Below are 23,503 nucleotides of genomic sequence, written 5' to 3' on the forward strand. Positions count from 1 at the left end.
GTATGCAAATCGGGACTTCATTTACATAATTAAAGAGAGTAATGTATAATCCCATTGAAAGCTGTTACTCGACCTCAATTCAGGGACACTTGGAGGATTGCCTGGCTTGGGATTTAGGTCACCCAGCTGTGTGCCAGCTGTGTGCCCTTCATTTGGTAATAACTCAAGAAGGGGTCAATGGATCATCATGATTTTTGGTTTGTTAATAGCTTAAGTTATAATTTGATTTAGATAGATGGTAATTATGCATATGGGAGCCAATATGCATAATTGATGAGGAAAAACCATAATTCCATAGTGATCAATGGCAGGAATTCGAAACTTGTAGCATCTGAAAGTTCATTAAACTTGTTACATATATCAGCACACTCTACACATATACTAGTCCTGTACCACCAAATGATTTTTAACACTATCTAGACTGGACTCATTCCCCCCCCCCCCCAGCATAACTTCCAAATGGTATGGTGCATGATCAAATTTGCAGCGGGTGATAAGCATGTAAATATTAATCACTCTCCATAATAAGCCTTGATTATTTGGCGAAGATAAAGTGTTCGTGGAACTCTAGTTACAAATATTTTCGATGGCCCTCCCCCTGATGCATTTTTTCGATGGCCCTCCCCCCAGGCCAAAAATTTTTACGATGGCCCTCCCCTCCGGTGCACCACCCCTCCCCCTGGTAAATATCGATCAGTCCCTTATTTATTTATTTATTAATATTTAGGGTGGTCCCTTCAGTTAACTATGTAACTGATTTTCAAGGGAGCCATTGAGCTTTGACCTTGAGCCTTTTTGCTTTATTACCGTTAGGTTATACCAGAATTCCTGCTTTTATGGGTATATTATGTACATGCAGATTTGGGCTATTTTCTTCCCAAAGGAATATGTAGGACCAAAATTTATAATTATTACCTTCGCCAAGAAGGTTATGCAGAGGGTAGCGTTTGTATGTATGTATGTATGTATGTAACGAACAGCATAACTCGAGAAGGCTTGGATGGATTGTCTTGATATTTGGTAGGTGGGTAGGTCTTGATGAGACATGGAAATGATTAGATTTTGGGTCCCCAAGCGGCTTGTTACGGTACTGCAGCGGAACTTCCTGTTTTGATATCTGGTGTTCTGGACATGCTATGGTCCTGATTTTTGAGTGGTAGATAGCTCTTTGGACAGAGAGTACATGGTTTAGGTTTGGGCCCCCTAGCGGCTTTTATGAAACTGCAGGAGCAGGTTTTGCTTCAGACTTTGAAATGGAATAACTCAAGAAGGGCCTGATGGTTGGTCATGATTTTTGGTAAGTAGATAGCTTGAGTGATGATGTACATGATTAGATACTTATTATGCAAATCAGTATCTAATTTGCATAATTAATGAGGAAAGTTTATACAGCCGCCAAATTCCATAATAGGACTCTGAAACATGTGACATATGCATTCCAAATGAAGACCTCATTTCCATAATTAATGAGCAAATACTATAACAAGATGGCCTTGGTGGATGGTCATGATTTTTGGTATGTAGATAGCTTGTGTGATGCTTAGTATGATTGGACGATAATTATGCAAATCACTTTCTAATTTGCATAATTAATGAGGCAACTTTAAAAATCCGCTTTGTTTCATGATATGACTATTCAAATTGTGATTGAGGAAGAGAGGAATGTTCATAGATAGAAACTATGCAAATGTGGGCCTAATTTGCATACTTAACGAGTAACTTCTATAATTCCACACCCGCAAATGATGGCAATTTCATACATTTAATACTTTTTTTGTGGCATCGGGAAGTTATGTGAATGTGAACATCGTTGAATCAAATTATGCTAATAAGGGCCTCTTTTGTATAATTGATGAGAAGTATTAGCATAACCTTCTTTGTTAAGCTCATAATTCGTCAGCTCATACTTTGGACATGTTATATTTTAAGACAATCAACTGGTATGATTTATAATTGATGAGAAACACTCCTAATACGTCAGTCATAAAGGTTAAAATCATTTGGCGAAGGTATGAGGTCGTGGAACTCTAGTTTGCTATTTTTTTCTTCTGCAAAATTGCAGATTGTTAAATTTTTCTTCTGCAACCTGGAAAATATTTCTGCAAATTGCAGAATGCAGTTGGGTATTTCGAACGCTGTACATGTGTTTGCTTGTACAGTCAAACCTACAGTCTTCAAGCCAACCACCATGGCGACCGCTTTTTCTCGGTCTTGAAAAACTTTCCCCATGTCCCATGCGACTGCAACTGATCCCTGCCCATGACGACAGCCTCATTTTCAAGTGTGTGGCAACATCGGATTTTACTGCCTATACGGCTATAGTATATGATGGAAAAGTTTTTAAGACCTTGAAGGACAAAAATTTATGGAAATGACATTGATTCATCTGTTAAGTGTTCTAATAAAACATTTACACATAAAAACATTGTAAATAAAATGCTTGTGAATTACACTCAATAAAATTCTCATCGATGTTGTGCAAGCTCGTCCAACCCCCAGATGATGGGGAAAAGAAAAGAAGAAAAGAACCGGATAGTGAGCGTGTGTGAGTGAGTGTTGTGAATGTGTTTGTGCCCATGTAAACTTTACTTCAAGCTTCTGATTCAATTTGAAGTTAAGAGATATATGGCGTTAAAATGTAAGATTTCACAGAATCACTATCCATTTCTTGTATTTTTGTGTCTGTATATGATTTCGCAGCAGCCAAAACACATTGGCGAGACATGCCGACGCCATCTTGGTTACAGGGTTATTAGATTGTAATATAGCATTACCTTACCTACCGCTGGTGTTTCCTAAATTTTCTTATCTAGAACACAGCACTTCCGTATGTGAGCATTTAGAATGCTACCCTTATCTTTTCATTTCCATGTGTCTCACAAACCATTATTGACTGCTGTTTCCTTGTGATCACCAAAGCTGTACATTATGTTGCACCTTGCGATTCGGCTGTGAGCTCGATTGCAGCAATATCACAACGTTTTTATCATTCCGTTGTCAGATTGAAAACTTATTGCCCCCTTCCCATTGGTCTTAATCCAAAAGAAATGTGGTAGGCATGGTTTGCTAGGTTTTTTCCTAGGCAATCGGTAAATACCAGATGAACCATCTTCGAACTTGACCTCCGTTCCTTCAACCGCTACACTCACCTACCAAAAATCATGAAGATCCATCAACATTTCCGTCAGTTTTGTAAACTTTTGTTGCCTACATACAAACACACGAACAAACATGCAAAGTCCGCTGAAGTCCTGTAGGAAACGCCAGGTGAACCATTTTCGAACTTGACCTTTGTTCTTACAATCGCTACTCACCTACCAGAAATCATGAAGATCCATCAAAGGTTTCTCGAGTTATGCTCTTGACATACATACAGACCCAGCGCACAGCTGGCATAACTGAAAATATATCCTTTTCGGCAAAGGTTATGACAAACTCCAGACCTTGTGCTACTTAAAACCTTTTTTGAACAATGAATGTCCTAGTGTAATTATATTCCTCGTTTGCATAATTCATGCAGAAACTTGTATTTCCCTTACGGTACATGCTACGGATGTCATATTTGAGGTATAGGTAATGGTAGGGGAATATTCTGCATTTTCTCGAAAATACTGCCTTTCTAGTAGGTACCTTTAGGAAGATTGAATAGACCTGGACATAACTTATGCTAATGAGGACCTCCTTTCCATGATTCATGCAGAAACTTCATAATTCCCTTACAGTAAATGCTAAGGATGTCATATTTAAGGTGTAGGTAATGGGAGTGGAATATCCTGCATTTTCTCGAAAATGTTGCCTTTCTAGTATTTCCTTTGATTTCCCTTACGGAAAATGCTTCGAACGTCATGTTGGAGGTGTAGGTAGCTTCAGGAGAGGTCAATACAACGGATTGTACCTTATTTGCATAATCAATGCAGATACTGTCACTTAAAATAGGTATTCCAACGCTACAGCGAAAATGTTCTACCGCATGGCTGACAGTGAAATTTGTTACCATCTTTCCATGTTCGCGGCGCAAAGATAATTCCCCTAAAATAGCCGTGTTGTACATGAAAATGAAGCATATAAACTTGTCTCTCCAGATATGTGGGTCTTGGGGTTCTACGATCCCGAAAACTCCAGAAATTGGCCGATGAAAACGGCTCGGAATGGGCCGGGACGCGCGCCTCGCCGAACGCGGGCGCCATTTTGCCTGCAGCGCCCGGGGGGAACTCCCGTGTTTACGGCGCCTGCGCGTTGCCGTCCTCAGCACCAGTAGAGTAAAACTAGCATCATATTCAAGAGCAGATTACGAGCTTTAAAATGATACCGGTGACAACTACACACCATGAAAATTCGGGGTAGAAACGGCGATTAAAAATTTTTGAAATTTTCATTTTCTAAAACGAACGTAAAATTTTAGCCGTTCATAGTTGTCACCGCTGTCAAAATAACGGCAGAAAACAGAGCTTTCTGATGATGTAATCGGTTTCTCCCTTGAATGTACGTCCGCGAATCGCCAGCTCCATTTTACTGAGGCAAACAAAGGGTTTGTTTACGTTTCGCGCGCGTCACGCCAGCGCGCGAAAATCAAGCTTGCGCGTCGTCTGCTAGAGCGCAGTTTGCCCATAGAGCGGCACAAATGAATTGTTTTCTACACCATGGAGCCGGAATTTCAAGGTAAACTAGAATTTTGTTCATTTTGGTGTGCTGACATACAGTTTGAATGGTATTTTTTTTGCAACTTTCATACAAGAAGTTAATAAATAGATAAGAGAGTGCATACATTGTATGTGTACTGTTATGGCTTGCAGCTAATTGAAATGCTTGACTGTATTTTAGCATTTTTTCTACTGGTCATAGCATTTTTATTAATGAAAGAGTGTAACTTGCCACAAGTTAAAAATACATTGTGTTTCTTGATCGTTGAACTTGAAGGTTATAACTTAGTGTGAAACCTATGCCCAATTTTTTTTTGAAAAATTCCATGTCAGTATCTAAGGTTCTGTAATTTTTTTTCTATGAAAGAATATTACTTGCCTCAGGTTCCAAGTGGGAAATACCTTGTGTATTTTTTTTCATTTGTCGAACTTGATGGCACCGCTGGCCCCCGGTTAGGGGTCATAGCGTCGAACCTATGCCCAATTTTTCCAAAAATTCCATTGCAGTATTATCTCTGAAAAGTCTCACAGAATTCAACTTTCTGTAAGAATTTTTTTGATGAAGAATGTTACTTGCCTTAAGTTCCAAGTAGAAAATACAATAACATTGTGTATTTTTATAATTTGTCGACTTTGCGTGAACATTTCTTTACAGTATTTAAGTCTCTGTCAGTATTGTTTTTAGGAAAAAAAATGTTCCTTGCCTCAAGTTCCAAGTGGAAAATACCTTGGGTATTTTTTCATATGTTGAACTTGATGGCACCGTTGGCCCCCGGTTAGGGGTCATAGGGTCGAACCTATGCCCAATTTTTTCAAAATGTTTATGAACTTGTTTATTGACGAGAGCAAATAAAAAGGGGCAACGAGAAATAATTTTCAGTCGCTAAGCCACTAATTGGTTTCTGGTTGGATGTGATCACAGGAAAGCTACATTTAACCTTAAACGGTATTTAGGAAGTTGTTATTGAATAATTAAGTTCAAAGTAACTTTCATGACCATCGATAACAAAAAAGATTATAATTGCCAGTATGCAGATTAGTTATTGATAAAACCGTTCGTATTCTCCTTGTCAGGTGAAACACTGGAGAGTCTGTTGGACCCACCTGGCAGGAAGTTCCCATCTGACACAGTTACAGGTGTTTTAGAGGTAGTATCGCTGATAGACAAAAGTGACAAGTACACCTGGGATCACTTTACAGCATGGCACAGAAAGCAATTCCCAGAGCTTGGAACAAAAGCAAAGGCAACTGTGCACAAGCAAGTTCAGAAATTAAACTTTAATTGTTTCAGTGCTTTTTGTGCCATGGGGTGTTTTGCTTGACTTTGCTGGTCTAGGTAGTGTAGCAAAAATCATAAAACTGCTGTACTTACCTGAAATATTATATTCTTGTCTCGAGTACTATCAAGAGCCAGTGTCCTACTGACCAGGCGAGTTTGTCGCAGTGTACATGTGGTACAGCGACCTCCACGACAAGCCAACCTGGTACCCATGATCAGTGGTAGAAGAGGGTGTTCAAACAGTGACACTTACCTTCTTTCATCCAGTTGCAGGTATTTATCTGTTTGTTCAAATCTTAACTCCAGATTTTCTAGATGTATCTTAAAGAGTTCAGTCACATGCAGTCTGATTCTTTCTTCACAATCACATTTACTTGACTGTCATAAGTTAAGAAACAAATATGTGATACAAATCAGTGGAACGATGGTGTGGTACATTGTACTAGGATAGATCGTCATTGACGCAGATGGACTAACATAATCACCATGTTAGACACAATCATATTTACTAAAAGCAAAAGAATGTATTTTTCAGGAGGAATGTACCAACTGGCAACTCCCAGATGTCGCTGATATAAGACCAGTGGAGAAGAAGTTTGTCTTGAAGAATGTAGATGTCACGCCAATAAGTGGAGGGAGATATTGGATGGTGGAGGACAAACTGAAAGTTGACAAGTTGTGCAGCCAGTTCCACTAACTGACTGAGTATTAAGTTTGTAAGAATAAATAGTAACCACAGTTGCTATCATAGAAAAGGGTTAAAAGTAAGCTTGTTTTTATAAAAGGTTGTATACATTGTATTAACTGATGATTAGATATATCAAGTAAAACTACGTGCATGTACATCCAAGAAATCTGTGTACATTGTGTTTATTGAAGACAGCCTTTGACCTTGAATGTTTGATCGTGTCATAAATGCAGTGTTTACATTGTTTACTCATAGTAATATTTTACCTCTTGATAGTTAAAAAGAGCCAAAGAAGATAGTAAAAACATGTAATATATTGTGAAAGTGTAAAGTTGTGCTGTTAATGTATTGTAACATCATGACTCATCAAATAATGCGACATATGTACGCAATCTTACCTTTGACCTTGACTGAGTTGACCTTGTTATTAAGGCAGTTAACATTGCTGACATTCTGTTGATGTAACATTTTCTAGTAATAGAAGATGACATAATGCTGTACATTGTAAAAGTATTTGAAGTATCATACTCAGTCTTAAAGTACATTGCACCCGGTGCCTGGCACAGTTACTGTAATACTGATGTATACTGGCAAAACACCATAGGCTGCAACCAAAAATGTGAATTGTTTCCCCTAAATTTAATCATTTTTTAGAATAAGTACAGGTAAGATGATTGTTCCTGTGTAAAGAACACAAGTGGGTGTTGTTGTGTGTGAAATATTGGAAGACAGGGTTGCTCCTGTGAAATGATACAGTTGTGTGAACTTTGGAGGATTTTTCCTTCTCCAGGGGTCAAAGGTCACGCTGCCACCTGAGTAATTTGGTGTGAGAAGCATACTTTGACCCTGTGAAAAAAAGCATAATAAAATGATATCAAAGTTTGAGACCTTATGGAGTGATTCTAAGTAGTCCATATTACAAGTCTATAAGATAGAATAAGCTTTTCAGCCTTTACTTACCTTTTTATCACCCCTCGAAAAAGGCATTTTTGTTCATTTTCATGTTTAATTGCGCGGCCGGCCGTTTGTGAGGACAGATTTTGGCAACTTCAAGGAGCCATATCTCAGCAACCGCTCAAGATATTTGCTTCATTTAAAAAGTATTTTACTTCTCTTAATCAGCTCTTTCAGAAACAGTAAAAATCTGCATTGTACTGTGTCTCTGAAATTTTGGTTGGAATACCTACTTAAAATGTCTTTTGTGGTCATTATGTTGAGCCCAACATACTGTTGGGCGCAACATATTGTGTTCGTAAGGTTTCTTTCTCCTGTCAAATCTTGTAATCGACGCAGCTCGGTTGTCCCTGTACCAGCTGAGCTGAAATTTGGTATACAGGTAGAGTGGGTAAATACCCTGGGAGCTTCTTTTCATTTTTTCGATATTGACCTTGAAAGTGATTTTATTGAGGTTTTTCTGACCAAAAACGTACATTTTGGCCTCCTGTGTTCTGGAAATACATCCAAATGACCTGAAATTTACTTTGGGGGTACATTGAAGAAATATTCAAAGAATCCCATTCGCACTTTTGGCATACAACACTTCAAAATACGATTTTAGAGGGTATTTTGGGGAGAACATCGGCTATTTTCCTCATATGGGGTCACTGACCTTTAGGTCACATCTTTATTCATCTGGCCAGGTGGACTAATTCGGTCAGCCAATGAGAGAGCGCGTTGTAACACGGATTTATCAAGCTCAACCTGATTGGTTAAAATAGTCAATTTGATTAGGGGCATACTCTGACAGGTACAGACACAACTTCACTACTCCCTGGCTCCCATCCTTGCGCTGTTATTGTTGTGTCCTACTGAAGTTAAGTGCAATTGAGAAGGTTCAAAACTTTTCTGGTGGTATTTTTCGACACACACGGTGTTTTCCTTATTTTAACACTGCATGGAAACAAAGATTTCCACAAGTTTGCAAGCTTGGACACTATGGTGAAACCTGACATTTCCTCGCTATGTACACTAATTTTCTACCCCTGTGTCACCAAGATTGGACACCAGTGCACACAATAGTGAACACAAAGTGTCCAAAGTTTCCCATCTAGGAAACATCCCGTGTCGGGACGTTGACAATAACATTAACAATAACAATAGAGAGTTGTGAAATGCGTTAAAATTTACCTTGAGCAAGGAGGCCCTTGCTTTGAGTAATTGTTTAAAGTTTTTGGCTGAAAATGACGTAAACGATTTCAAATACCAACATTGCAGACATACAACAAACGTTAGCCTCTATGCCACAGTCACTTTTTGCATGGGGAGGGAAATGGGCGAAACATGTTGCATTTGCTCCCGCAAATGTTGCCTTTCTAGTTATGGTAGGGATTTTCTATTGAAGGTATAGGTACAACTTCAGTTCAAGTAGCTTTAGGAAAGGTGATTACAATGAAATGAGCATTATGCTTATGAGGACCATATTTGGGGTTGGGGTTTTGTGTGCGTGCGCGCGCGCGTGAAAAAATAAAGTTCATGAAATGTGTCAGAAAATGTGTGCTACAATTTAGTACAAAATCCTTAGTCACAAAAATATTTCCCTACGATAAAATTTTGCATCTGTTTCCTTAATTTTGGGTGTAAATTATAGTCCATTTGGAATAGATGAGCTGACTCCCCAGGGATTTAAAACATTTTTTTGGAGTTTTCAGCTTTAAAGTTAAAATAAGATGACTTGCAATGGAATTGAGTATCCTATTGTTGCATTCTACAGTTCTAAACCTTGTTCTTTCAATTTTCAACTGATTTTCAAATGTTAAGTTTTCACCCACAAAAAAGTTTAAAATTTGCACGCGAAAGAATCTGCTTGAGAAAAGATGAAATTAAGCTAATAGAATAGAGAAAAGCCTCAAGTAGTTACATTTTACAATACAAAGCTTTAGGCCCACTTTACATTAGGTTTTTCGCGACAGCGCGACTGGTGACAGCGGAAACCCCGCGTAAAGACAATGCCCTAAGTCCTTGAAAATATGTTAACCCTTAAGCTGCCGCTCCCGAATACAACCGGGATGCAGAATCTTGCGAAGATTGCCGCTCCCGAGTACAACCGGTTTAGGGGATTCCCCGAAACAAAACAGCATCGCCGCGTGTTTCGCGCGGCAAGCCCGGAAGTTACATGCCGGCCGGGTGACCTGGGTTCAGGGGTCAAAGAACGTTGCGCAATCACCGATTACGTAATCCCCATGATGCCTTGCGGCCATTACGTATCCAAGATGGCGCGCCTGCAGACGACGCGGAGATTATTTTTTGTTTTCGGCGATAAATTCAAGGTTTTGACACTAAATTGTCCGGGTTTACGCACAAATACGTGTTTGGGGAGCTTGATACTACATATTCTGTGGAAAAATAGCGTTCCATGATCGAGAATTCTGCAGTAAATGGCGAAAGTGGCGGCATGCACGTGGAACAACAAGTTCGCGTCGTCCCAGGGGGAATTAACTCACGGCGACGGAATAAATACAGTGCTGGAAAATTCGACATCGGTTGCGGAGCTGACAATAATCGTGTTTGTGAACGTTAAAGGTGTTGGAGGCGAGAAATATGTGTTGTGTACTATATTTTTTATATACAAATACAATGGTGAATGCTATGTTGTACCAGCCTTTTAGCCGTGTAGTCAGTTCAGCACCCAGGACAGTTCGTAGTCATAAACTCACATAAAATAATACCCGTGTATTTTTTGTCATGTTGATTCTGATATTGTCAGAATTCTCAGAAACTTAATGGTCCATGTGCTAGTGGTTCTATGTGTGTTAGAGTGGATTGCTTGGAAGCATTGTGGAAAGTATATGTTTTATTGCTTTGGTGTGTTTATAACCCATGAAATGTGTGTTAGTAAGCTGGTACACATTTCGGAAGAAAGTATTAGTCATAAGATTTCAGCTGATATTAAAGAGTTATGTTTCCTAAAGCCTTAGAAAGGAATATACTGTGTTGTAATAAATCAGCATTTCAGCTAAATAATCAGTTCAGCACCCAGGACAGTCTGTAGTCATAAACTTACCTGTGGTAATACCTGGGTGATTTTTTTTCATGTGTATGCAAGACTGATGTTGTCAAGACCTTGCAGAAGTGCTGTGGTACTGATATTGGAATCTCACCAATGGTTTTAATGCTATAATACAATAGGTTACTGAAAATTGTATGTTTTATTGCATTATTGCCTTTGTAAATCATTACTACTGTCACTAGGCCAATGTTGCATGACACAAACAGAAAGAGTAGACTCTTAGCTTTCTATCGATGTATAACATATCGGGGTTATTCTGGAGGAAAGGAACCATAAACTAGTGAAATAAAAACAGTACCCCTTGTTTTTAGAGGGTCTAAAAACGCTGGCACAGAGAAGCTGTACTGGTGAGAAAACCTGTCAGCTAAAGGGTTAAGAAAAACAAGACTTTCGCCCGACCATTTGAGCCCATACGCTGTGATTTTCCGCCATTTGCGGCCGTATTCGGCGAAGAATCTATTCCTTTGATTTTTTCCGGTGAAAATTCTGCGTAGGTAGCGTAGATGAATCGTATTTTACGCCGGAATTTCACAGGTTCAACCACTTCAAAATAGACCTGTGATTGTCCGCCTTTTTTGATGCTCATTAGTATGCATGTTTACCGCTTGTTCTAAGCGCTGATTGGTTCGCTTCAGAAAACATGTGCTATGATTGGTTGAGTGCAAGATTTCACGTGATCCAATGGCGGAAATTCCCCTCAACAGTTTCGGTGGGATCGCATTTTGTGATGATTTGTAGCGACCTTCGTAACATTATTGATTTTGAAAAATTAACAAAGCCTTTTCTGATGGCAGCATTCAGTTATTTTTTCCTACACACCACCACGGAATCTCCATTTGCCCGAAACCGCGGACTTAAGGCCCCGCGGATCTAAATAGACTTACAATTATACCGCGAGACTTAATAAGAGTTTTAATAGTTCCAAAAAAATGGTGGGGTGAAGGAAACGCTGGACGCTGTACGTGGAGAGACCCGAAACCGGTTGCCTGATCAGTATATGGTTGGAGAACGAGATCCAGAAGAAGCTGGAGTCATCCAGGAACAAGATGGCCTACGTAAAAATACAACAGCGGTTGCGAGAGGCCGAGCAAGTAAAAAGGAAAGTTCGCGACTTGCCTGGTACTTTCAACAAGGTGGTGAAATCTAAGCTGTGCGGATGTCTGCCAGATTTCCGGGCGGTGTGTCTAAAGATGTCGTGACAGTAGCCTCCCGACAGCGGGAAATTTCGCCGCTGTCGCGACAAGCGTAATGTAAAGTGGGCCTTATATAAGTAAGTTAACCATGTATTTATGAAAAATCTTAGTGATTTTCAAATGTTCAGGTTTCAAGCCGAAAAATTTAACTATTCCCAAGAGACCTATTCCCAAGGGACCTAGAAATCAGGTGTTTTTAGACAAAAAATACAGGTTACAAATGAAAATTGTATCACAGGGACACATTTTTCTGCCTAAGGATTTTGTACTTCACATTCTCTGACATATTTTAAGAATTTTTTTCATGCGCAAATTTTTCACGCGCACACGCAAATTCTTCACGCGGAGAAAACCCGTTCCCCATATTTGCATAATTTGCAAAACATTTTTTCTGTGGTAAATGGTGGGGATTTCATATTGGAGATATAAGTAGGTTGACAAAGGGCAAATTCAATGAAATATGTGTTGCCGACTACAACGGAATTTGCGTTGTGCTAATATGTACCTTATTTGCATGATCAATGCTGAAACTTCCAATGTCTTTTATGATCAATGGTAGAGATTTTCTATTGGAGATATAGGTAGCTTTGAGGTGTCCCGGTGGTGTAGTGGTCTGCACTTCTGTCACCACATCTGGTTCAAATTATGAAGAACCAGAAGGCCCGAAATCACCCCCCCCCCCCGGTAGGACACCTCTGGACAAGAGGCGCATTGAGTCATACCAAAGACTTGATAAAAATGGTACATACTTCTGAAACAGTATGGAAGTTAAACACATCCATTGCTACAGTGATCGCACTGGTCACAGTGTGGCCCAGGGCTATGAAACAGAGATGGGCGCCGCCCTATGCACCTTATGGTGTGGGAGGATTTTAACTTTTTTTATAGGTAGCTTTAGGAAAGATGAATATAATGTAATATGCATTAGGCCACATCAAATAAATTTTATGGATGACATCCTTTGCAGACTCGAAAATTAATATGCGCAAAAAACAAGATAGGCAAAAAAAACAAATGCCCACATTTTCAAACTTCAATGAAATAAAGCATGGTAGAAGAATGGAAGCGATACAAGATGGCATCTCAACCAACAAGTCTTTTATTCCTGTTCTGTTTTATAGCAAGCGTGTTGATAATTGCACTCTCACGAGATTTGGCGAGAATCTGCAATACTTTGAAGTGACAACTGTACTTTTGACAAATATACTAATGATATTGAAATGTTCAGGCCAAAAAGTTTAAAGGTTGTTTTTGCACATGAACACTTGCAAATTAATCTATATGTATTCCCAAGGGATCATAGCAAAATTCAGATAACAGATTAAAAAAACATATTATTAAAGGGGTATCGTTCTGGATGTGTCTGTGTGTCTATCTGTGTGTGTGTGTGTGTTTGTGTTTCTGAATTTTTGTAGTCAGCATAACTCAAGAACTGCTGGATGGATTACAATGATATTTGGTATGTGGGTAGGTGTTGGATGTTACTCAGTTTTTGCACTCATTTTAATCAAGATTCGCATGACTTTTACAGCTTTTAAATATGTTTTGAATGCGACCAGCTGCAGATGGGAACTACTGTAGTCTTCGAAGTTCAAGAATTTTGATTGTCATAGATGCCAGGTTAGCAAAGGCAAAGCAGAGAATGAATTCTGAGGATTTTCTTTATCAATTGCACGTTGAAATGTTAATATTGTGCACCAGTGCAATGGTCTAGTGAGTAAAGTGTGTCAGGAAGGTACAAAATGTATGTTTCGCCCTGTACATGTTCAGTCAATAAAAATTGATGGGGTACTTGTTTTCGTGTATGACGCATACAGATGTTAAAACCCAACTCAATTTCATTCTATACTGTACGTATGTATTTACATACCTGATAAATATTGGCCACACCCAAAAACCATTGATTACCTTCCATCCCTCTGCCTTTTTGTTGGCAAATGATTTGACATGCTGTACTGTACTGCAGGGAGTGAATAATATTCCAAAGCTCCCCAAGGCCTGCCCATGTGCAATCCAATTAGCAGAGGCCCACTAGTACTGCAGTGCACCTTTGAAGGTTTGGCACACAGCCCAAGTGTGCAGCCTGCTGTCAGCACCCTATAGCTACCCTCCTGAAGCTTGTGCTATTGTTCCACTCAATGTTGGGATGGCAGGACAGCTGTGTGTGTCTGATGATATTGGGGATGTACATGGACATGCAGTCTAGTTTTCTACAGGATACATGCTGTGGTTTTTTTTTTCAAGAGACAGGTCCACCAGAGCTATATGGAAGATCTCTCACTATGAACTAAAGATCAGGGATAACTGGTTCTTTCTTATGAATTGGTTCAACACTGGGAAGGACAAGAAGCAAGATCTTAATTCTGAGCAAGATGATATTTGTAATTGTACTGTTTGTGAGCCAAGGCTATTAGTTACATGGAGACAGTTGGTATCTGAATTGGTATCTGGAGCACATGTTTCATATCATTGTGTGCTAAAATCCACAGTTTCTGCTGACAAAGGTTTTGAGACTTGCTCTGAGTCATACTTGTCTTCTGGCTGTGGCTGCCACTTTTGTCCTCATCAAGGCCTTCCATTTGGAGGTTACTGTAACATCTGATGTAGACTGGGACTGATGGTCTCACCGTCTGTATTCTGGGGAGGAGTCTGGTTGGTACGTAATGTTGTGAAGTGATCCCTTGGACCTGGTGAATAAACCATGCCATCATGTGAGAAGATCCTGGAGTATATCTGCTGTCCTGGCTTCTACAGGTAGGAGTGATGGCAAAGGGAACACCATATACTAGTGATATACAGACTAAAGTTCTATGATAGACACCCCTGCATCTGTATACTGCTTAGTAATACATTCTAAGTCTAACATAGCTGCAATGGTCTCTTATGAAGGATAGGCGAGGTTTTTAAAAAGCTAAACTAAAAGCCTTTTGGGGAATGATTAATTGTCTCCATAAGAAATGGGACTATAGTTTTGGTTTTGTCTGTGTGTGTGTGTGTGTGTGTGTGTGTGTGTGTGTGTGTGTGTTTTTATCTCCATGAAAAATGGATATATACTAGTTTTGGATGTGTGTGTGTGTGTTTGTTTCCGAATTTTTGTAGTCAGCATAAGTCAAGAACCGCTGAATAGATTACAATGATATTTGGTATGTGGGTAGGTGTTGGGAAGACGAAGGTCAAGGTCGATTTTGGGCCCCCTGTTGTGTGACCTTGGTACTGCAGCAGAATGTCCTTTTTTTTTCTTTTAACCTGGACGTGCTATTGTCTTCATTGGTGGCAGATAGCTTGTGATATAAGGAAGAAGTGTGGATTTCGGCCTCCTAGCAGCTTGCTCTGGAACTACAAGGGCATTTTTGTCAAAATCTTCCAAGGAGAATAACCAAACAAAAGAATGGCTGATTTCCATAGTATTTAGTATGCAGGTAGCTTAGACAAAGATGTACATAATGAAGTGCAAATTGGTACTTAATTAACATAATCAATGAGGAAAATCTATATTTGGATTTTTTTCTATTATAGGACTCAAACACATATAACACTAGAAAGGTAACATTTGTGAGAGCAAATACAGCATATTTTGCCCATCTCCCTCCCGATTCAAAAATTAACTTCCAAAATCATCCCCGGCAAAACAATCTGCCTAAAAGTGATGATTTTTGAGCTCGGAAAGCTCGATCGTCAACAGGTTGTCCGTAGCTCGCCCGAGCAACAGCCAAGACTGGGCCAATCGTCGGGCGGCAATCCGACGATTTTAGACCCGTAATCGAGCCAATTATAAAGAAAATTCTAGTACAGTAGTTCTGTACTCATCCACGTCGCGAGACATAGCAACATCACCCACAGAACGCTACAAAGGTCAATCTCGGGCGAAGAGACACTTAACTATCAATGCGGATGGATATCCTGAAGTAAGGCTCGGATCAAAACTAAATTTTCACCCAAAACACACCAATTCATACGCTTTTCAGCCTTGTTAGTATGTAATGTCAGCTTGGAGCACATTTTGAGTAATGTGAACTCAAACCCAGACCCTCGAAACCCTTTCGTCACTTTTTTGTCGTGCACTATCATGGACCCCGGTCGCGGAAGAACTGTGGTGCGGAAGAACTGTGGTGTGCTCTGTTTACACTCTGGTTCTCATCTGTGTGTCTCCCCGCTGATCTCCCCCTCTTGTTGGATCTAGGAGCCATGTTGTTTGTTGTGCCCGTTGAGTTCTGGAAGATGTATGGTGGAAATTATCGAACACTGACGAGGTAGTTGTTGGGTCCTCCAGGGTTTTAAAAGATGACGAAATCTAACGTCGAAAAATGGCGACTGCCCTTATTTGGTTGTCATCGCCTTTCGTCCCATTGACCCCCAACAGCCTTAAATGGAACGCGGAAGGCTGGAAGACTCCATCAACTTCATGCAGCACAGATTTAGTTTATTTACAGCGCTGCTAAATTAACCATTGAGTGTCAAGCCTGATTTTTTCTTCTGCAAAATTGCAGGTTGTTTAATTTTTCTTTTGCAATCTTGAAAATCTTTCTGTAAATTGCAGACTGTAGACAGGGATTTCGAACACTGGCACGGTTTACAAACTCTTGTCCTGGATGAACATTGTGGACAGCGCTAATCTATACCAATGTACTAATATTCAATTTGCTTGAATTAGAATATTCTTTACATTTTGTACAGGACTCAAGCAGAGATGGCCCATACCTGCCGCGGGACCATCAACCTGGCGGGTGCATATATCGATGTTGAAGACTCTTGCAACTTTGTCATCTCCAATGGCGGCACTCAGTGTTACCACCTTAAGGCCAGCTCAGAGGTGGAGCGCCAGCGCTGGGTCACGGCGCTGGAACTCGCCAAGGCCAAGGCCATTCGCCTGATGGAGTCTGGAGCATCTGGTGAGGAAGTCTTCTTGTTCATTATGAACTATCTACCACACAAAAATCATGACCATAGCAGAAAATTTGATCTCCAACTTTGAAGCTCCGCTACAGTACTTTAGGTACCCATTAGGAGGCCCATCATTGAACTTGATCATGACCTTCCTTACTGCTATGGCCATGTACCTTAACACAAATTCAGGTACAGGTTTAGGTACAGGTCCAGACATATACATGTACCTAAACAAGTACATGTACAGGTACAGTAGATGTTCAGGTCCGGACCTGTACCTAAGCAATTTTATAGGTACTGGTACAGGTTTTAGGTACACAGCTGTACTTTCTGCGAATCCAACCCATCCACTAAATATCATGCACAACCATCATCTCGAGTTATGCTGTACACAAACATACACAGCTCGCAGGGCTCGAAGTTAACGATGTCCCGATATCCCGGGGCCACTCAGAATTCAATTTGGGACTAATTTGGGACAATAGAAAAAATTCTCATCATACAGTTTGTCATGCCTTCATGCATTTGTCAGGCGCGTGACCCGGCTTTCGGCTCCCAAAATGCTATCTGAATCTGATCTGCCAGTTGCTTCCGGGCCAAATCGCAACCACGCCGGTCCCCTTTGATCTGTGTTCAGCACTAGGGATGCGTAGCAGTATGACAATTTAGCCAAGTTCGGTTCAGTTACAAAAGAACGAAACTCAGTGAATCAGTTCTGGACAGAAAACAATATCTAGTACTCACGTCTCATGTTTATTCTCCTATTTGTTCTATACCATCTAAATTCTTCCATAGATCGTGAAAATGCGCTGGAAAATGGCGAAAATATTTCCATCTTCAAGTGTCGGCCACCGCAGCGTGGCCCTGATCTTTCTTGGCACATCCTATTTGTAAACCCAGGTAGTGTAGTGCTCTACCAAGATTTTGCGGTAAAGATGCCCCCTCCATTGGGAAATATTCATTAAGATGAAAGTTCCATCCGTAGTCAACCTGTTGTGGCCTAAAATGCAAAAAAATCAATAAAATCTCCAGGGATTTTGGCCAAGAATAAAAACAAACAATGGCCATGTTGGAATTTTGCAATAACATGCGAGAATGACGCAGCGTCCTCTAGCGACATTTGCGAAACTGCAGTTTCACAAATGTCGACAGAGGGCCGATAATGAAATAGATTAAATCCAGCACCATGCTTTATTATTTCTTGGGCGATATCAAGTACTTTGTATATACCATATTTTCTCAATTAAAAATATGCACCCCAATTAAAGTACGATTCGGGGCTAGTTCCAGACAAATTTGCAGAACTAAAACGTAAAGTAAAAAACCTCAAATAAAGTATGCATCCCTTCTACACTGATCTTGAACACAATTTGAACAGGATAAATTAAAATTTATGGTGTTTCTTCTCTTTTCTCCTGGTAATTTTGCTTAAAACAAGCGCTTCTACATAATGCCATTCCTTAGATTCATAAAAGATTTTCTTGTTTACCCCGCTGGCATCATCTCTGCAAACTTAACAATTGCCTATGGCAAGTTACAAACTCAAAATGGCAAGTATTGAACCATGCATTGTTGCAACACAGCTGGGTTCCTGGCTTGATTGAGCAAGGGTTTGAGGTCCTCTTCCAATTTATCCTGGCAATAACCTTAAATAAAGCATGCACCCTGACTTTGGCAGTGATTTGTGAAAGTGTGTACTTTATTCAAGAAAATGCGGTAATTTTTAATGCAATCGTTTTATTGAGAAATCATATCGTTTCCTGCTTTTTTTCCTTACATTTTTTTCAACTAAAACTATGTTTCTCTGTATGGAAATGAATTTATAGAATTATAATCACATAGAAACTGCATGCAGGTGCATGTATCCTGCAATTTGTACTGTTTTCCCTAGAGGTTGCTAATTGCCCTTCATACACAATGTAGCTCATGCCACATTTCCAGGACTGGTCACCTTGGCTGTACTGTCCAATGTCGAAATATCATAATCATAATCATGATGAATAATTTTTTTAGATTGATGAACGTTATATTGTGGGCTGGATATAGTTTGTATAGGAGCAAACTATTTCAATCTTATACCAATTGACCTTGACATGCTAGAGGTTTGGAGCAGGAAGCTAAGAAAGCTTTTAATTTTATTAAGTTTGTGACATATTATATTGGGGTAGACAACGTGATTATAGCATGGTTTGTCTGTGGACTACTTAACCAAGTTTGGGTACTTTTTTGGAGTGTTACATGTATCTAGTCTCCTGGTGGGATATTACAAAGTAAAGTAGCCTTTCCATCACATTCAGTTGTTAAACATTCTCTAGAATTTTCAGTACTGCGGGTTGTATGTACCCATATCATTTATGAGAGTGTGTTGTCCAGTGAATTTTTCTGACTTCAAACAGCACAACTCTATCGGGTAGATCTGCCCGAAGTTGGCAGAACTTTGTACACAACCAAGCTGCTTTAATATCAGGACACACCCGACCCACAGGCAGCGCTGAAATGACATATTCAGTAACGTTTTTATCCATGTCTGACACTATTGAGGTACCAGTAGTTTATTGAGACGGCTCTACTACCATTGACCAGACGACATTATGTTTCATGCAGGGCTGTCCCTAGGACCCATCCCTCAATCCCTGGACAACCATTTGCTTGTTGGGTTTTTTAACCAAATCTGTCCAAAAATGCTGAACCTCATGACATGAAATAGAAATGTATTTTTGTAAGTTTAGAATGACAGATTTATAACAATAGAAACAAGAGTCCGAAGAGCTCATATCTCCATGAAATATTCTGATTATGCAAATGACTTATACATTTGCATAATCTATGCTTGGTCATGTACACCTTTAACTAACTTACACAGGTTCCAATGTTGACTGTCCAATCATTTACCACTTAGAAGAATATTGAACTTTTGAATTATTTGTGCAAATTAGGAATTTATTTGCATAGATGGTGTGTGTTAAAGGGACGTATTGTAGAATTTGGTAGGCAAAAAGTACAAATGTTCAAAATTTGAAAAATTTACATTCAGATTCACATTTGTAACAAATTTGTAACTTATTTCCATCATTGATAAAAGACGAAAAAGAAAAAAGTATGAAATCTGGCTTATTTGCATATTCTTTCCCAGCACCCAAGAAACAATAGGCAAACTGCTTTTCGCTGAAATGATTACATATTCACTTTTCTTGGTGGGATTGTAACCCCTTGGCCTGAGGGTGTCGGCCTACATACGAAATCGTAAAAGAAACTCCGAGACCGTAATGGAAACACTTGAAACTTATATATATTTTCCTCATTACTTATGCAAATAAAGTTGAAATTTCCATAATTTGCACTCCATTTTGTACATTTTTGTCTAAGCTACCAGCATATTGAATACCATGGAAATTCTTTGGTCCTTTGTTCAGTTATTCTCCTTAGAAGATTGTGAAAAAATTGCCCCTGCAGTTCCAGAGCAAGCTGCTAGGGCGCCCAAACCTACTTCCTTATATAACTTGCTATCTGCCTCAAAAAAGATCTAAAGCACGTCCAGGTCAAATGATTACAAAAAAATGGAAGTTCTGCTGCAGTACTAAGGCCAGGGGGTCCAAAATTGACCTTGACCTTCGTCTTCCCGACACCCACCCTTACCTTACCTAGAAACTGGGATTAAATTCACTTGAGGACATGGCAGTAGTGGCACAAGACTACAACCTTTGAAGAGAGAAAGTCCGCCGCCAAGAGGAACAATGCAACTGTATAGTTCCTCTTGGCGGCGGACTTTCTCTCTTCAAAGGTTGTAGTCTTGTGCCACTACTGCCATGTCCTCAAGTGAATTTAATCCCAGTTTCTTGCCATCATTTTGTAGTGTACGTCTAAGAGTGACCTTACTGTAGGTTGTCCTCTTGGTCGTGTACCTTCAGGTTCCCAGTCATAGTGGTTTTCGTTGTTATGTGTTCTGGTAATCTCCATACATGTCCTCCAAAAGTTAACCTTCTTTTCATCATAGTTACACTGAGAGGGGGGACTTTTGCTTTTTGCATTTATTTATAAGTTCTTCATTTGTCACATGATCACGCCAGGAAATACCAAGGATTGATCTTAGACATTTACCCTGGAATGTGTCAAGTGCTTGCACTGTCTCTGTGGTACTTTTCCAAGTCTCACATGCGTAAATGGCTGTTGGTACCACAATGAACTGAAAAAGCTTTACCTACCCACATACCAAATATCATCACAATGCATCAAAAGGTTCTTGAGTTATGTTGACTACAAAGATCCGGAAACACAAACAGACACACAGACAGACAGACCCAAAACAATATCTGTATTTTTCATGGAGATGATTAACAACTTGGGCTCCCAAACAATGAGTTAACAGTAACAAGCAACTTTACCGAGAGAAAGCAGAATCATAGCATGCAACATGAACGGGAATAATGTAACTACAAAAAGTAACATAGCTTGCTTCCCCATTGTCTTCAGATAGATATGAAGAAGATGAAGAAATAAAGCGAATTGGCAGGTTTCACCACCATTGTTGTAGAAAATTATGGAGCAACATGCTGGTTTGCTAAATTGCGCTGTAATTTTCAGCAGTGACGTTGCAATGTGCGGTCCTATTAGGTTGTACTTAATGCTTGTATGAGGCAATTTGAAGAGACGGAGAAAAAGTGGATACCTTGAGTAGGTGGTCGCCATGTGGAGGTGGTCGCCTCGTCAGGTTTGATTATACAGTCAAACCCGCCAAAGGCAACCACCTGGGGGACCAAGGAAAAGCTGTCATGTTGGACAGGTGGAAGAGGATTGCCTCATAACATAGTTCCAAGTTGAGAACTTAATCAATACAGTAATACATAGATGGATCGAACATGATGTTATGTTTGACAGCATAACTACCATCAGGTTCAATTCCTATTAAAAGAAAGACCCTTCAAATTTATATTTTTTATTAATGTTTTGATTTTAGTGTGCCGGCACATTATGTACAAATTTTCAGTGTATTGCTGCAAAATTTTTTATAAAAATACAAGAAATGGATAGTAATTTCTGTGAAATCTGACTTTTTTGTGACATGTACCACGACAATTTAAAGTTCAAACTGAACCAGAAGCTTGTGGTAATTGGTTGGCTCATGCAACGCCGATAAGTCTGTTCTATTTAGTAAAAGTAGAAAAATCTTCGAAAACTTTTTATTAAAACATTTTATGGATGAATCCTTCAACAAGGTCTTAAAAACCTGTACGGCATAGGCAGCAAAATCCTAGCCTGGGTGCCATTCTATTACTACCGGGGCTCCTACACTCGCTACCCTTAGAAATAGATTTTTTTCAGGGTAGCGAATGCAGGAGCCCTGGTAGTAATCTCAGATAGCACCTAGGCTAGCAAAATCTGATGTTGTCACATGCTTAAAGATGAGGCGGTCGGCATGGGCAGGGATTGGACTCAGTGCGGTCCCAATTCGTGGGGGTATTGGTCGCGTTGGACAGGTGGTCGCCTGGGGCAGGCTGCTTAATGCTTGTGCCTATGGGGAAAATTTTCGGGGCGGAGAAAAAGCGGTCGCCATGGCCAAGTAGTCACCTTGAAAAGGTGGTCGCCTAGGCAGGTTTGACTGTACATGAATAGTGTATATTTAGATGATGCATGTAGCTTACCTGTATTTCTAGTGGTATGGCCCATTATGTCAGCTGATATCTGCAGGCATATTTAGACAATAGCTGTAGTGCTGCTGACTAAAGGTCACCCTACAACATGCTCTCCCACACTCCCATGACTCATATATGTCTACTTCTGTAAATGTCACCTTGCTTCCTCTGCCCTAGGCACTTATAATTAGTAATGTGTACTATGTTAAACTGTCCAGGACAACAACTTTTCATTTGAAAGGAAAACGGATCAGGAAGCAACAATGTAAACGTTGATGATCTACATGTACATGTATGTACTGTAAGTTTGGGAGGAAAGTCCAGTATGGCTTCCTATGTGGGATGTTCTATTTGTATGTGCCGAAGATAGCGATTGCTTCATTCCATTATGGCCATGGCGAAAACTGTGCTGCTGTTCATGCTCAAAGGGCCAAAAAGCTGTCGGCGCCAACGGAAACACTGGCGGTCAGTCGGTAAGTACGGTACTGTAGTAGAGAAAGTCATGTGGATATGTAATCATGTTGAATGTAGCAGTCAGAAAGTTGTTCTAGGTGTGGGCATGAAGCTTAGAACAGGTTGGACAAGGTGTTGTGTACTGTGTAGCTAAGGGGGTACGTCGGTTATTCTAAGGAGCTCTGATATTCTAATGAATGCCAAACATACCTGAACTGAAGAAATAATTGCTTACTGCAATCAATGCACTGAGGGGTGTGATGAATGTTAGGTATTGTTCTAGATTTAGTCCATCATCCATAAGACCTTAACATTTATGGCATATACTAGCATTTGGTGGCAAGCAAAAGTTTTCTTTCTTACTCTTTGTTTTTATTCATCAGTCATGTTTACTTGTGTGTCTTGTTGGCTTAAAGGTTAGAGTGTTTGGCCCAGAACCCAGATGTCCTGGGTTTGAATCCCCTGACATGCTACTTATGTTGTGCCCTTGGGAAATGCACTTTACGTGACTTTCCTCACTCCACCTAGGCATAACAATGGGTACCGCCTTCCAATACAGTGCCCTAGACACAGTGGATAACATTAATCCACTGCTCCTACGACCTCCAAAAAGCTATGGGACTACCTTTACATACCTTTACCATGTTTGCTTAGTGGAGATTCTGTATTGGTGCCTTCGTAGTGGTACGAATGCTTTATACAGAGTTCAGCCAGAAATGTTCCCTGTTTG

The 23,503-nt window shown here is 39.9% G+C and overlaps 1 protein-coding gene and 1 long non-coding RNA gene across 5 annotated transcripts in view; both read left to right on the top strand.

Annotated features, from left to right (window-relative positions):
• Nucleotides 1-23,503, top strand: part of LOC136427507 (oxysterol-binding protein 1-like) — a 76,109-nt gene that overhangs the window by 3,578 nt on the left and 49,028 nt on the right. For 3 of the 4 annotated variants that reach the window (XM_066416411.1, XM_066416418.1, XM_066416429.1), the window contains exon 2: nt 16,481-16,695. In XM_066416411.1, the coding sequence (XP_066272508.1) occupies nt 16,481-16,695 (215 nt within the window). Of the gene's footprint in view, nt 1-16,480; nt 16,696-22,410; nt 22,794-23,503 lie in introns of those variants that run through there. The other variant, XM_066416440.1, reaches the window with a different exon arrangement.
• On the top strand, nt 3,898-8,264 carry LOC136427647 (uncharacterized). Its single transcript, XR_010754490.1, has 2 exons — nt 3,898-6,192; nt 6,455-8,264. It is a non-coding gene; the product is annotated as an uncharacterized lncRNA (long non-coding RNA).

The sequence above is a fragment of the Branchiostoma lanceolatum genome, chromosome 1 (assembly GCF_035083965.1).
Source record: "Branchiostoma lanceolatum isolate klBraLanc5 chromosome 1, klBraLanc5.hap2, whole genome shotgun sequence".
NCBI lineage: Eukaryota > Metazoa > Chordata > Leptocardii > Amphioxiformes > Branchiostomatidae > Branchiostoma > Branchiostoma lanceolatum.